Here is a 14,679-nt window from a genome sequence, read left to right on the forward strand (position 1 = left end):
TTCAGTTATGTTGGTTTTCACAGCAAAATGTTGAGGAATGTCCAACATCCATCATAGCCAGCAATTTGCTTGTAGTAACTCTTCGCCTGAATTCTGTTTTGTTTCACAGTTACAAATAAATGAGGCCAGTTAATTGGCAAGCAGCGTGGCTGAAGACGGAATGAACATACTCTTGTGAGCTTCTGATAAACTTAGCCAAACATATCTTTCAGAGAAACCGCTCTTTATGTCCACTATTGAAAGAAATCAGCAAATATTTTGGGGAATATGTGGTACTTATGTGAAACCCACTTGCCACAGATGTTTCAGCAGCAAGTATGGTATTTATAGCAATTCAGTTTTTTCCTTTACGTTTTGCAAGGACAGTGCATCTGAAATGAAAAAGAACACCTAGACTGTAAAGAGGCAAGATTCTCAAGCCACTTCTTTTAAGGTTTTGTATTTTGCTGTTGAAAAATCTCAGCTGGGGATACATCCATTGACACCATACCCACAAAACGAACAGCGCCAAGATGCAGTAAAGAAACTGCATTTCTCATAAAAGTCACCTTTAATTTTGTGACCTGGTTACAGACTGCTCTAATTCTCAGACAGCCCTTAGCTGGACTCCAGGGACCTTGGGCAGAGGCACAAATTCCCTCTTCACCTCGAGCAGTCACTTTGCCCGAACAATACTCGAATCATTGGTCTCCGCCCGTGGCTGGGACACCATCGCTCCCTGCGGGACAGCTCTGCTCTCGTCGGTGGCAGCGTTTCCCAGAGCAATGCTATGTGCTGTGCCACAGCCAAGAATCCCTAAAGGCATTAGCGTGACAGAAACGCTGCCTGCTGCCCCCGGACCCCTGCCGGCCCCTCTGCGCGGGCTGCATAGGGCCGTATTTGGTATTCCTCGGTGAACTCTGCACAGAGCTCGGTCTGGTCCCAGATGGTTTCAGACCTTCGGATCCTGCCATCTCTGACGGACTTGGTATGGCCTCGGAGCCGTTCGCTGCACGCTCCCCGAGTGCCGCCCAGACGTCGGCCCAAGCCCCGTCGGGAAGAGCGGCGGCAACGGAGCCCCTGCACGGCCCCTCGCTGCCCCGCACGGGGCTCTGCCAAGGGCAGCGTAAGCGATGTGAGGACAACGCCGGGAAAGTTTATTGTTGGCAAAACCGGTGGGCACGTGCTGCACGCCAGCGGCCCCAGTGCGGGGTTCCAGCCCAGCTGCCAGCCGCCTGCCGCCGAGGAGGAACCGCCCCTCCACGACCATCCGGGAGCGGCCCCGGCCGGATATCCAGGCTCTCGGGAATGCCCTCGCCCGGCATCTGGCAGAGGGCCAGTGCTGCGGCCGGTCCCCCGCCGCTCCCCGCCCAGGGCGAGCGCTACTAGCCGATCCCCAGGCCGTGGGGCAGTGGCCGCCGAGGCCACCCCGGCCCGGCGGCGGGGAGGGCAGGAACCTAAGGGGCGGCGCGAGAGCTGGTCGCGAGTGCAGAGTCCGGCCGGGCGGGCGCCCCCGATCGCGGTCGGGCGGTGGCGGGATGTACCAAGAGCCCCCCGGGGGAGGACGCCGTTACGCCCCCTCCCACCAGCCTCCCGCGGCACTCTTGATACCAACGGGAACCGCCCCCCCCCCCGATGCGCGAGGCACATCTGCGAGTCCCACAGTGTGGGGCGGGAAAGGCGGGGGCGAGGAGACGCGCCCCGGGGCGGGTGAGGGGTGGTGAGGGTCGCTGTAGAGGCGCCTGGCACACGCGTCCCGCTTTCCCCTGCTCCCCCCTCCCTGCGGTGGGTGGTGCGGCCCGCTCTGAGAGGGCGGGAGCGCCGCGCCCCGCCCCGCTCCAGTGACACAGGCTCCGTGTGGGGAGGTGCCGGCGGCGCGGTCTGCGGGACCGGGTGGGACTGACCGGGCGTCGTAGCGGCGGCGACTGCGAGCCGAGCCCGGAGAATGGCAGGGGTTGGAGCCGCTGCGGAGGCTGCTGCTGGTTTCTCTCCTTCGCCGCCTCCTCGCGCCCGCCGGGAACTTTTCCTAACGGCTGGTGGCGGTGCCTCCCCCCGGTGGTGGCAGCGGCGGCGGCTGCTGCGTTTGGCGGTGCCTCCCGGGCCGGGGCTGGGGCTCCTGGGGCTGGTTTTCTCTCGTTTCTGCTGCAGTAAGTGGAACTTTTCCCCTTGGCGGACGGGCGAGGGGGCGGGTGGAGGAAGAGGAGGAGAGAAACCTGAGCCCCGGCAGCGCCGGGGGACGCGGCCGAGTTGAGGGAAACTTTGTCTGGCGCCCGGCGGCGGGGGCCGCCGGCCGCCCTGCGCGGGGGAACCGGGCAGGACGTGGCTGGGATGGTGAAGGAGGGAGGTATGCGAGGCGGGTCCGAACCGGAGCCCGCGCCGCCGAGCCCTATGGACTGTTTCCTCCGGGAACATCCGCTGCGACCGCAGTCGAGAGAGCGGGTGTCCCGGGAGGCCAAGTATCCCTGGCAGATGGGCTGAGGTGGCAGCCTCCCGGGTGGGGCAGTAGGGGAAGTTTATTCTCCTCCTGGGGCTTCCCCCGGCGGACGGCAGGTTATCCGCTGTAATTCCCGTCCTGAGCGGCGGGATTTCGCTTATTTACGAGAATTCACGGGCGCTTCCCCCCCCCCCCCCCCCCCTTATTTCCCATCCCGTAGGAAGGACAGAAGGGTCTTGGTGTTTTATCCGGGTGTGCCTGGGGGGAGGAATAGTACGTGCTTTGCCTCAGGGGGAGTGGGCTCGTGTCGTTGTTCCCTCTCAATGAGCGTGAAACCCGTGCTGGTTTCGGTGTGGGGTCGCTCGCCGCTGCTGCTGAGGTGGGATCGTGTGCTTGCTCTACATCACCCGCATCCTGAGCAGCTGCTGCCGGGGACACTGCGGTGCGGGCCCCACCGGGCTTGGCGTGACCGCCCGCGGGAAAATGCCATCACCTACCCTCCCCGTTCATCTTCCTGTGGGGAACAAACAAGCAACGTAGCAGTTGGAAACTGAGCATGAATTTATTTATTTATACTGCATGCGGTGAAGTGTTCTTTTTTTTACAGCAGTGGAAGATGAGAGGGGATAAAAGTAGACTTAGACAAGAGCAAATCGAAAACCCTCATCCTGCCCTTGTATTCCCAATGCAAGGGAATAGTTGGCAAGGATATTTTATTATAGGAGACGCTGTGTCCCTTCCCTCTTTAATGAAGGAGGAAGAAGTTAGAGGAGGTAGTCTCTGGAGGTTCATGTGATAAAAATACCCAGGAGCGAGCAAGCCATGCCGCCGTAAAACATTTGTGTAGTATCTGAGAAGTGCTTTCTCAGGGAGGGAGTTGAGGCGCTGTAGGATTGTGCTGGTGCATGTAGTAGTCTCCCCCCTCTGGCAATGATGTAGCTTTCAAAAAAGGTGATTGTTACTAAGTTTGTAAATATCTAGAAGGCATCTCATTTCAAACTTAAAGGCTTAAAGACTTAGTTTTCATATGGTTGGCAAACTTTTTGCACTAGCACTTTTCTCCCCTCCCTTTGTTCAGTGTTATTTCTGCTTTTTTGCAATTAAAAAAGTGAAGTTGCAGACTTGACATGACCTTGACAAGCTATTTTTACATCTAAATGTGAAGTTAATAGTAACGATGAAGTTAATAGCATCCGTGCCTAGTGTCATACAGCGACTCAACCATTTTAGTCTTGATAAGTGTAATTCGGATTGTCAGTCTTCCCAGATTCTTTTTTTTTTTTTGCGTAAGTGATAACTCTTCAGAACTTCAGCCAGAAGTGGCAATGTTGTGTTAAAATAATTCTGTTCTTCGAGCACAAAGTTTTGAAGTATAATCTCTAGGTAAAAGGGAAAACTTGAAAAACTGTAACAGACTTTTGGACTTGGAGGTAAGCAGCAGGGGAAGAGGTTTTTTTGTCAATATCTTAGGTTTTAGTTTTCTTTTTACCTTTAAATTTCCCACAGTTGTTTTCATTGTGTTTGTAACTGTAACATGTGACTATGAAGGAAAAATATTAATACTGTGCTCTTAAAAGTGCTCTTAAATATATTTTGAGCATGTTTACATGTTGATGGCACCCCAAACTACTTATTACTTTTGGTTGCCTTTTGTCCTGCTATTCAGCTAATTTTGATAATGGTAGCAAAAGAAAGATTTGAAAATGCTGCCATAAATGATCCCAATCCTAGTAGAATAAAGTCACTACAAAACCAAAAAAATTTTTATCCAGTCATTTTGATTGGCAGTTAGAAATTATTTATTTGAGCTATAATTCCTCAGAGAAATATTGCCAAAAACATCTCAACACTCACACCAAAAAACTGAAGGGGGAAAGAGAAAATATATCAGGAATCTGAAATAGCAGCTTTTCTCTTTTTGAGTGAATATAGACCTGCTTTAATAAATGCTGCTTCTTTTACAAAAGTAAGACTACTGGCTTCAGGTTATACATACAAGTACTTCTTCCACTTCCCTGTCAAACAGTGCACGATGCCATGAAGTGCGTACTAAACTTACATGATCAAAGTAGTGTAACCTTGAACTAGGGGACATGTATGGCATCCATAGAAGCATCATCATAGCCTTTAATCTATAAAGTAACTTATTTTGCATTGCAGCAAATGCTTTTCAGCTACGCTGTAAATGAGGACTTGTGTGCTACTAAATAACTAATTCCTGTGTCTCATTTGTTTGCACACAGTGAAAAATTTTGTGCAAAAAATTTTTTAAATGTAAGCTTGAATTAAAAATAAGCAGAACTGTAAAGTGAGATGAATAGAAAGATGTTCAAGATGCATTTTTCAGGTATTTTGTTGAAGAAATAATTTTTTTCAATTTAAATTGCTGGTTATGTTAAGCTTCTCAGTAAGATTAGACAAAGAAGTATACATATGTCATCTAAGATCCCAGTGAATTTTTTTTCTTACAGGAGCCTGGAATGCAGAACTCCAGACTGGCAGTAGAGCTGGAAGGATTGGGTTATAAAGGTGTAGATAATGGTGTAGAGTGCAGTGTACCATATACAAAAATAATTTAAAAAAAAGAAAATCCCCAAGTAATTATTGATGAGAACAATCTGGCTAGAAACATTTTTACTAATTTTTCAGGTGAAGTCATGGCAAATTCGAATGTCAAGCAAAGCAGGTTACCAACTTGGAAATGGGAAGGTGTAGTAGAGTTATCAGCAAGACAACAGAATGTGCTTTTTCCTCATTTTATGTTAATAGTTAAGAAATCTGCATATAAATATGTATTTATGTTTTGAAAATGGTATGGAAATGAATGCTTGTTTGAACAGGTGTTTGGTGAAGCAGTACAACAGCAGTGAAAGAAGGAATAGGAACACTGTAGAAGGTGTTTGAAAAGTTGGAATGAAATAGTGGTGAACCATGTAGTAGGTTGGGCAGTGTATGAGGCTGCTGTGTGAAGAAACAGAGCAGCTGCACTGGTAAGAACAACAGATAGGAGAGTTTAAATCTGGATTGTTTGATAATTAACAAAAATTTTTTTAACGTTGGCAGAAGTTTGTCCAGACTGTACTTGAGGATAACTCAGAATATGAGGTGTGATCTTTTGAAAGAATTCTTAGCTGTTTCATTGTGGTATGTCTGTTATTTTTCCATGTTACTGTTACACTGTGATGCTTTTGGTGTGCAAGAACTCTCATTTACATATAGAAATGAAGTACAATGTTATTTGAGTTAGGATCTGAACACCTGGAGTATCATAAAGGAATTGTGATGGTTGTTTAGCCACTTCTGCTACATAACAGTTGAACAGTTACTTGATTTAAACAGTGTTTCTCTCTTGCCTTCTTAAACAACTTAATTTGATGTCATGGGATATGCATTCTCTTTGATAGTGGAAGAAAAAGTAGCTCTAGCAGGATTTACTTTTTGTGAGATAGTCAAGTATCCTGTTTAGAAATGTGGTCAAATCTAGCTTGTTTTCTTTCTGATCCCTTTTATGTAGTATTGCTGACAGGGTGATATTGAGAAACAAAGGACTGTTCTGTAGCAGGAGAAGCAAAAATATGTAAACTTTATAGACTACTTGTACCAGCTGATTACCCTTCAGGTGCTGGTAGTAGAGCTTTTAAGGGAGGCACAATCTGATGTAGATTGCATCTGATGTGAGAAGGGAAAAGGAGTTGGGAGTGTGTTGCTTCAGAAAGCAGTGTCTGGGGCTAGTGAGTGGAGCATTTGTGGAGCTCAAAGGAAAAATAAGTTGGAAAATCTAGAATCAAAAGTCTGAATTTTGATTTGTAGAAACCAAATCCAGAGTGAATAAAATTAAGGTAAGAGAAGAATAAAACCTGGTACACAGAAGATAATCTTGCTAAGTGCCAGCTACCTGCAGTGCTGTGGGTAAATGTTGTTTTTTAGTGTTGGTTTTCTGTTGAAGAGCAATAAAATTTGCATCTGCTGTTACACCAACCTGTCACTGTGGAGGTGGCCTGCCCCACTGCTGTGTGGCTGAATTCAGCTTTGTCCAAACAGCTCTTTATCAGAAGGTACGGTTGCAGACTGCTTGGATATGAGTGCCAGGAAGTGAGAATGCTGAGATTGTGTGTGTTGTCTGCTTGCTCTGGAGCCCCTGTACACTGCCACTTAAAGGTGGCTCTGTGATGACGGATTACTTTGCTGTTTGTGTTTGTACCTCAAGCTTGTTTCCAGCTTGGAATGAATGTGCTGTATTGGATGAGAATTATTGGAACTTTGGTTGGTTTTTTTACCCTGATGACTTCTGTTTTGCATGGTATGTGGATTGTTATGCAGAAGTTTCTGTCAGGAATTTTCTAAGGCAGCTGATAGTGGGAAGTGAGTGACCAGATTTGCTAAGTGAAAAATAGGTATAGGTGCAATTATTTAATTATTATTACTTTGTTATGTCACATGTTCTTGGATTTTGTGGTTGTTAGAGGTGGAGGTATATATGGTCTTTAAAGGTGCCTTTAACCAAAACACTTTTGTGTTTCTATGGTTTGTTTTTGGTAGGGTTAGCCTGTCTGAAACAAGATTTTTGAGCAGTACTTATTTGGAGGGTAGTTGTATTCCATGCCTCAGAGTCCATAGGTGTCTGAAATGCAGTAATGTATTTTTATTGAGAGGTTGGAGATGAAGAATTTTTGATTAGGCATGAAATAGGTTGATCAAGTTTTCTTGTTAAAGGGATCATTAGTATTATTCTTTATTTCTGGTTAGAAAGCAGAAGGATTGCCTAGAAAATAGTATCATCTGAGTATGGGGAGAAATCACAAGAAAAGCTAAGAAAGAAGAGGTGGGAATAGCTGAATGTGGAAAAAATGCAAGGAAATATATGAGAAGCAAATAAAGAATGACTTGTGCAGTAAAGGATGTGTCAGGGGAAATAATTACTGTGTTTCTGTCTCTGTCATGGGGACAGATGGTAAAGCTGTTGGGTCAAAGCTTGTTTTACTCGCTGGATGTCCTGGATGGTGAAGGTGTAAAACACTGTGTTAAAAGGAGGTGGAGGTGTGTATGAGTGAGGCTCCTGAGGGGCCTCATGGACAATATTTGCATTCATTTGATTCTAAAAATGGTGGCCCATGGTTGCTTAGTACGTAAGCTCGTGATGAAGAGCTTCGAGGTGTAGCACAACTTCCAAGTCATGGTGAAAACACCAAACCCATTTTTTTGGTGTTATCCAATACATGAATGCTTCAGGAGTTACTTTTCAGGTAGTTAACTTTCAGACTTTGGACTGTTTCAACTGTGAACCCAAAAATTCGTCTTTCTGTCCATAAGTTAGCAATAGAAGAAAATTAGCAGCAGAAATGAAAAAAGCCCTTTAATGTCTTAAAGCATCTGTTGATGTCCTCTATCCTTTTACCTTGGTTTTTCCAAGTGTATGGGAAGGTAAAGGTAGGTAAAATTTAGCATGTTACCAAGAAGGTGACTTTTAGTTCAGGTATTGAAAAGCAGTGACAAGCTTCCAGACAATCCTCTTTTATCATAGCTGCATACTTTTATTCAGTGTTTCTGCTTCTTTTCAGTTGTTTTTCAAGTAGTGTGCAGGAGTAAGAGCAATTTTAATTTTTTAATAGTGTAAAATATCATCCATCTTATTTTCAGTGTGAAGGCTGGTTGAGTGTAACTCTCAAATTGACAGGAATATTGAGATTATCTGCAAGCAGTAGACAGCTCTTGCCCATTTCTCTTCCCCAACCCCCTTCCCACATCAGATTTTCATTATGTGGCATTTAAGATAATGTTATATGTCTACAGGGATTCATTGTTTTCTCCTTTTCTGTTAGTCAAGGTTTGTATAACATGATAGCTCTTAAACTAGTTCTGGGATTAGTTTGTACAGAGCTGAATGTTCTTTTGAAAGTGACTGTTGTTTTGAATACTTCAGTGTAATGCAGTGGCATGTGCAAAATTGAAATTGGGTCATTCAAATGGCAATCTCCTGCTAAAGGTGAATAAAGACTAGTCAAGTAGGTCTCCATTGCTGATATGTGTACCAATGAGTGGAAAAAAACAGCTGAGCAAGCTTGATGAATTTATTGGTTACTTTTGGATTTGTAATTTTTATTAGCCCCTCAGTTGGAAGACTACAGATTAGTGTTGGATTTAACATATTCATACTCCTGTATTGTGTGGATATTCTTTGTCCACTTCTGTTGCCTTTTTTACTTGAAATACCACCCAGTTTTGCTGCATGTGGTGTATTTGTATAAGCTGAAAACTAATTATTGCTGGGACAATCATAACCAAAACCAGCCTATTGGATGAAGAGATGCTGGAGAAAGGATATGAAGTTGACATGTTCAAGATGGGTAACTAAATTTCTTTTCAGTATATATAATTTGGTAGAAAAATAGTAACTTTAGTCACGTAAAAGTTAAATTACATCAAATACCATGTAACTTCTTCATAGCAACAGATTAATTTAGGGAGTAAGATTTCTGACTCACATATAACTTGGGGGTAATTTCTTTCCCCAAATTCCTTTAATTTCTCCAACATTGACTATTGACCATTGCCACAATTAATAACTAACTCTGCTAAGGTTGATTGCTAACAGTTGGAGAAGAGAAGTCAAGAGCTGTTAAGCTTAATATGATTTTTTAATATATTTGTAAAGATTGCATTATAAAAATCCACTTGTCAACCCTTCACCGATGCTGCTGTTCCTGTGTTTTAAACGCTTCAATGCACTTTTGATTTCAACAGATAAACTTTCTTGAAACAGAAATAATGTTATTATGACTTCATTAAGGCACTGTACCATTTAAAAAGACGCTGTAGTGCTAAAGTAATCAACTATGAGAAATTGATGGTTGTGACCATACTGTGAATCACTTTTTGGGAAATTTAAATGCATCCTGTTGAAAGTTTCAGTGTGTTACTGGTAGCTGAGGTAGCAAAAAATAATCTGCCTCTGGTAACTAGCAAGTGTAATATAGCCATTTATCCAGGATAGGATCTATAGGAAGAAGCATACTAAGTTCTGTGTAGCTGTCTGAGGTATCCCAGGTGGTTTAGGCTTCTGCATGTGTCTTACATGTTCTACATCGAATCTTTAAAGTCCCTTCCAATCCAAACCATTCTGTGATTCTATATATAGAATATATATACCTATATATAGTACATCTATAGTGTGTATATATATATAGTGTATATATATATAGTATAACACAACTGTTAAGTTCAACAGCTGTAAGTAATAAGGTTTTTTACTATAACCAGATTATCACAATTGATAAATCAGTGTTTCCACCTGAATATTTAATAACTTAAACTACCTCCTGATAAATCAGAATGTAATCTTTTGTAGAGAAACAGATTTGTGTAGGCTTTATGGAAAATCTTAAAATGATTCAGCAGTGTTCTACTTTACAGAAAGAGGTGAGGACTGTGTGACTCTACAGAATTGTTAGTGAAAGTTCTTTTTGTGATGAATCTCCAGAGCTACTCTACAGCTGCGTATTCTCAGTCTCAAGAGACATGGCTTAGGTGTAATAAGTTGATGTGGCTACAAATAGGTGAAAACTGAAATGAAGTGAGGAAGACCAGTTTTGATGGTGTCTCCACAATCTGAGACTGCTGTGAAAAGAGGTCCTGAATTGATTGCTGTAAGTACATGGGAGAAGATACTGGGCAAAAGAATAGTGAGCCCTTAAGGGGCTTTTAATAGGATTTCCTAATATTTCCTTGTGGCTAAACTGGTGAGATATGTTTTGGGAAGTGGATTATTAGATGGGGGAAAATTTTTGTGTCCTGCTGAACTGAGAAGATTCTGAGTCCATCTGGAGGCTGGTCACTGGTGGCACCAGTGCAGGGGCAGTTCAGCAGCATTCTGACCTCTATTCCAGGTTGTAAGGCACTTCAAGCAAGTTTATGGATACTATGGATGACTATGAGGGTCAATTATCTGCTGAAAACTGGGGTTAATTGAGTGGGATGTCCACAGGTCAGAAATAACTGTTGGGTACCTTGTGAAATTCAAAAGCAGATCTGTCTTGGGGGGGATGACCCCATGCAGCAGCAGAGATGTGGTGCAGACTGGTGTCAGGTGCCTTTACAAGAAAGATCATAAAGGTCCTTGTGGGACAGTATGTGCCTTTGTCGTGCAAAAGGTAAAGAGCACACTGGGCATGCTCAGCCAGTTCAATGAAGCAATTTGGACTTCTACTATTTGGAGCTTGTGAGACTACATCAAAAGTACAGTGCACAGTTTTGTGCTCCCAAATGTGCGGCAGGTGCAAAGGTGAAAGGCCACTATGGTAGGGAGTCACCACATGATGTATGAAGAGGGCTGGAGAAGTGGGTTTGTCCAGCTTTGAGAAATGTCTGAAGTGGGGCACCCTAATTGCTGCTGGCATTATTTAATAGGCAGTGAGCGGGAAAATAATGACAGACTCTCCTTAGCTATGCAAAGGGAAAGGCTAAGAGGCAGCAGACACAAGCTACAACAAGGGAAATCACTATAATGTGTTAGCAGTATGTTTTCCCATACAGACAATGAAGCGCTGAAATAGGTTGTGGAATCTCTGTCCCTGAAAATATTCAGAACCTGACTATGGTGTGACCCCTGAGCAATTTGATCTGACTTCAAAGTTGGCCCTTTCAGTTGGGGATGGGATTGGATAATTTCCAGAAGTCACTTTCAGTCTAAATGAAGCACATAGTGTGCATGGGCAGGCATGAGCTAGTATACTTAGTTGCTAGCCCTGGAAGGAAAGTAGAAGAAGTTGGAAGTCTTCTGTTTAGATTAAAACGTCAAAGTAAAGTCTGAGGCAAGTTTTTCCTATAAATCAATTTGATTGCTAAAAACTTCAAAATTGGATCCCATTGTTACTTCCTAATGTAAGTTATATATGTTAGAGAATTTGTTAAATAAAGATCTGGCTACATCTTTTCTGTTACTTCAATAAGTAGCCAGTAAGAACTATCCTGTACAGCACAGAGCTGGGTGACAGTGTGAGACATACTGAAAATGTAGCTTAGCAGTAAATTGAGCAGCTATCAAACAGCATTCCCTAGGCTTACTGTTGTGGTGCAGTTCCTGGATAAAAAGGGGTTAACTTTCTGGAACTGCCTGCATTGAGCTGGCCTTAAGAGCTAAAAAAAAGCCAGCAGTGTCAGCAATGCAGGGGGCAGCAGCCATCCCATAACTTTGTAATGTAACTGGTAACTCATCAGATTTTTTACGGACAGCTGAGATTTGCTGCTCCTGACAAAATAAGTTTGTTCTATATCTCATTGTATAACCACAGTTGTTCAATACTGGCAGATAAGACTAAAGCTTACAGGTAATTGAAAATGTGAAGTTAATATTTAGCTGTCCTTCTGAAGTTGTTCGAGGCTTTGCAACATTACATAGTGCAAAGTACAACCTCCCTTCTCTTCCTTGCTGACCTCAGTTCTCCCCAGAGTAGGTGATGTGTGGAAAGACAACATACAAAAAGTCAAGGAGTGGTCTACTTGAGGCCGTCAGGGCTGTCCTAGGGATTGAAGGTCTTGTTCCTTCTGCTAGGATGTCACACACATCAGTGTATGTGTGACACACAGTGCATCAGTATTCCTGACCAGTTTCTAATGGCTTTCTGGTTTCAGTGTAGGAAGTACAGTGCAGGGGACAGGAAATGCTGCATGTTTACAACTGTTATTGAATGTTACTGAAAGCTTAGAATTTCATGTACTACTTACTAATGTCACAGAAAAGCCAAAACAGAAACTCCCCAGTACCCAAAATCCTGCTAACAGAGTGTTTATTTAAAGCAATTCAGAAACATTGCTTGTACAGGAATGTTTGGTAGTTATGTGGACCATGTACTCTCATACCACTAAATGCAGTGGGCAGTCTTTGATTATGCCATGTCCCTTTCTCCAGCTGAAGTTGAAGAAATATTCAGTTCTGCGTGACTTGAACTTTTACTTTATGGTTCCTACATAAAAGTAATATTCTACTAAAGACAAAGATGTTAATACAACAGTATTTTTTCATTTGCCTTGTTCTCCCCAAAATGGCTGAAATGCGCTAGATAGTTGGTTTTGTGGTGATTTGTTTAAGTTATTCCAAGTCAGGAGGTTTGTGCCTAAAACTTCTTGGTTAGGTTAGGAGTTTCACAGACCTTGCTTTTTAGTATGGCACACCTCTAAATGTCGATAGTTTTGCCTTGTCAAAACCAGCCAGCGTTTCTGGTGGTATCTGTCAGAGTTAATTGGGATTTTTTGTTGATTTTGTTAAACTGCATTGTGTTTATACTGGATTAACTAAGACAATGAAAAACAACCTGTGTACTCTGACTTCATTGGCTTCATTCATCTGAACTGAGCAGTTCAGAAATCCTCCTTTCCACCCTTACCTTTGAGTAGGTAAAATATGGCATAGTTCTAGGACGTGTAGCTTGAATTTGATCACGTTTTTGTTAGACCTTATGTCTGAACATTAAGTTGAACAATAATTGTATATTTCAGAAATTGGCAGTTAATTGGTTCTCTGAGTTGACTTAAGTTTGCCTTGATAATGAATGTAGAGGTGGAGTCTGAGAAGTGTAGTGTAGTATCGGAAGAACAGAAAGTATGGAAAATAAATTTACTAAGTAACAAAACAATTAAGTACTGATATAGCACTGCACAAGTCAGTAAATACAGGCACAGAAATATGGTAATTCTTGATTTATATCTTCATTGCTTCTCCTAGCCAGCTGGATTGACCATCATTTCAGCATGTGTGCTGTGCAGTCTTACAATTAATATGTAGATTCTGGCTGACCATTGCAGCTCTCCTGTGCTACCTGGTGTAAATACTGTGAAATGCATGAAAGATCAGGTATTAATTATTTGGACTTCTCTAGTTGCTGAACTTTCCCTGAGGAACAAGGACTACTGAACCAGAGGCAGGGTCTGTCTGATGAAGTAAGGTGGAAGGTTCTTATCCAAAAGCATTGCTAGCTTGTGAGGAGGGTTTTAAACTATGCATGTTGAGATGACCTTTGATTTTTCACTAATCTGAAAAAAAAGCAAAGATACAAGGAGCAATCAACAAGTGTCTGACGGGGATATGATGGAATTTGGTTTTTATCCCTTCCCTTGTGAAGGCAGCACAAATGAGCACAATTGCAGACTTAGGATCTCATTGGGATTGCAGCAATGTTGTGGAATAGCTTGCATGACTGGAGTCATGCAATTAGCTCTGTTTGTACCTTCAGGAAAGGCAGGCTGGCAAGGTGAAGAAGAGTGTCTAGAATGCTTGGAGCTAGACTGGCATGGCTAAACAGAGAGCTGGAACTCAGGAAAAGGAGAGTTCATGAGCTTTGGAAGAAGGAGCAGGCAAATCAGGAGGATGTGATGTTTGCAGATGGAAAATTAGAAGCACCAAAGCCCAACTGTGATTTAATCTGGCTACTGCTGTAAAAGAAAGTAAAAAAAATATTTTTACAAATACACAAGCAACAAAAGGAGGGCTAAGGAAAATCTCCATCCTTTTTTGAGTGTGGGGTGAAACAGTGACAAAGGGTGAGGTACATAATGAATTTTTTGCCTCAGTATTTAAAGTTAAGACTAGTTGTTCTCTGGGTACCCAGACCTCTGAGCTTGGAAGACAGGGATGGGGAGCAGGTTGAAGCCCCCATAATCTGAGGATAAATGGTCAGTAACCTGCTGTGCCACTTAGACACACACAAATCGTTGGGGCCTGATTGCATCTACCCAAGAATACTGACAAAGCTGTCAGAAATGCTCACCCAGCCACTTTGAATGATTTACCAGCAGTCCTAGTTCTAGTTCACTGGAAGTTAGCAAATGTGATGTCCAGCTACAAGAAGGACTGGAAGGAGGATCAAGGAGACTACAAGCCTGTCAGCCTGACCTCAGTGCCAGAGTTGGTTATGGAGCAGATCATACTGAGTGCCATCACTCGGCATGTGTAGATGTGGCACTTAAGGACTTAGTTTAGTGGTGGACTTGGCAGTTGTAGCTTTATGGTTGGACTCAGTGATCTTAAAGGTCCTTTCCAGCCTAAACAGTTCTGTGATTTTTAAGTCTCACATCTGGACTGAGATAACTCCATTCAACTGCACAGGCTGTGGTCCAAGGGGCTAGAAGGCAGCTTGGCAGGCATAGGTATAGAGCCCTGGTGAACAACAAATTGAGCAGTATCAGCAGTTTGTCCTCACGGCAAGGAAGAGAGACCTTATCTTGGGCTCTGCTAAGCATTACAGCAGATTGAGGGAAGGGATATATTTTGCCCT

General features: G+C 43.3%; 1 protein-coding gene across 2 annotated transcripts in view; it reads left to right on the plus strand.

Moving 5' to 3' along the window:
• Nucleotides 1-1,876: 1,876 nt before the first annotated feature.
• The window catches only part of NECTIN3 (nectin cell adhesion molecule 3), a 61,585-nt gene continuing 48,782 nt past the window's right edge, over nt 1,877-14,679 (plus strand). For both annotated transcript variants that reach the window (XM_066572036.1, XM_066572035.1), the window contains exon 1: nt 1,877-2,126. In XM_066572036.1, the coding sequence (XP_066428133.1) occupies nt 1,925-2,126 (202 nt within the window). In that variant the 5' untranslated portion in view covers nt 1,877-1,924. The remainder of the gene's footprint in view (nt 2,127-14,679) is intronic.

The sequence above is a fragment of the Molothrus aeneus genome, chromosome 2, assembly GCF_037042795.1.
Source record: "Molothrus aeneus isolate 106 chromosome 2, BPBGC_Maene_1.0, whole genome shotgun sequence".
NCBI lineage: Eukaryota > Metazoa > Chordata > Aves > Passeriformes > Icteridae > Molothrus > Molothrus aeneus.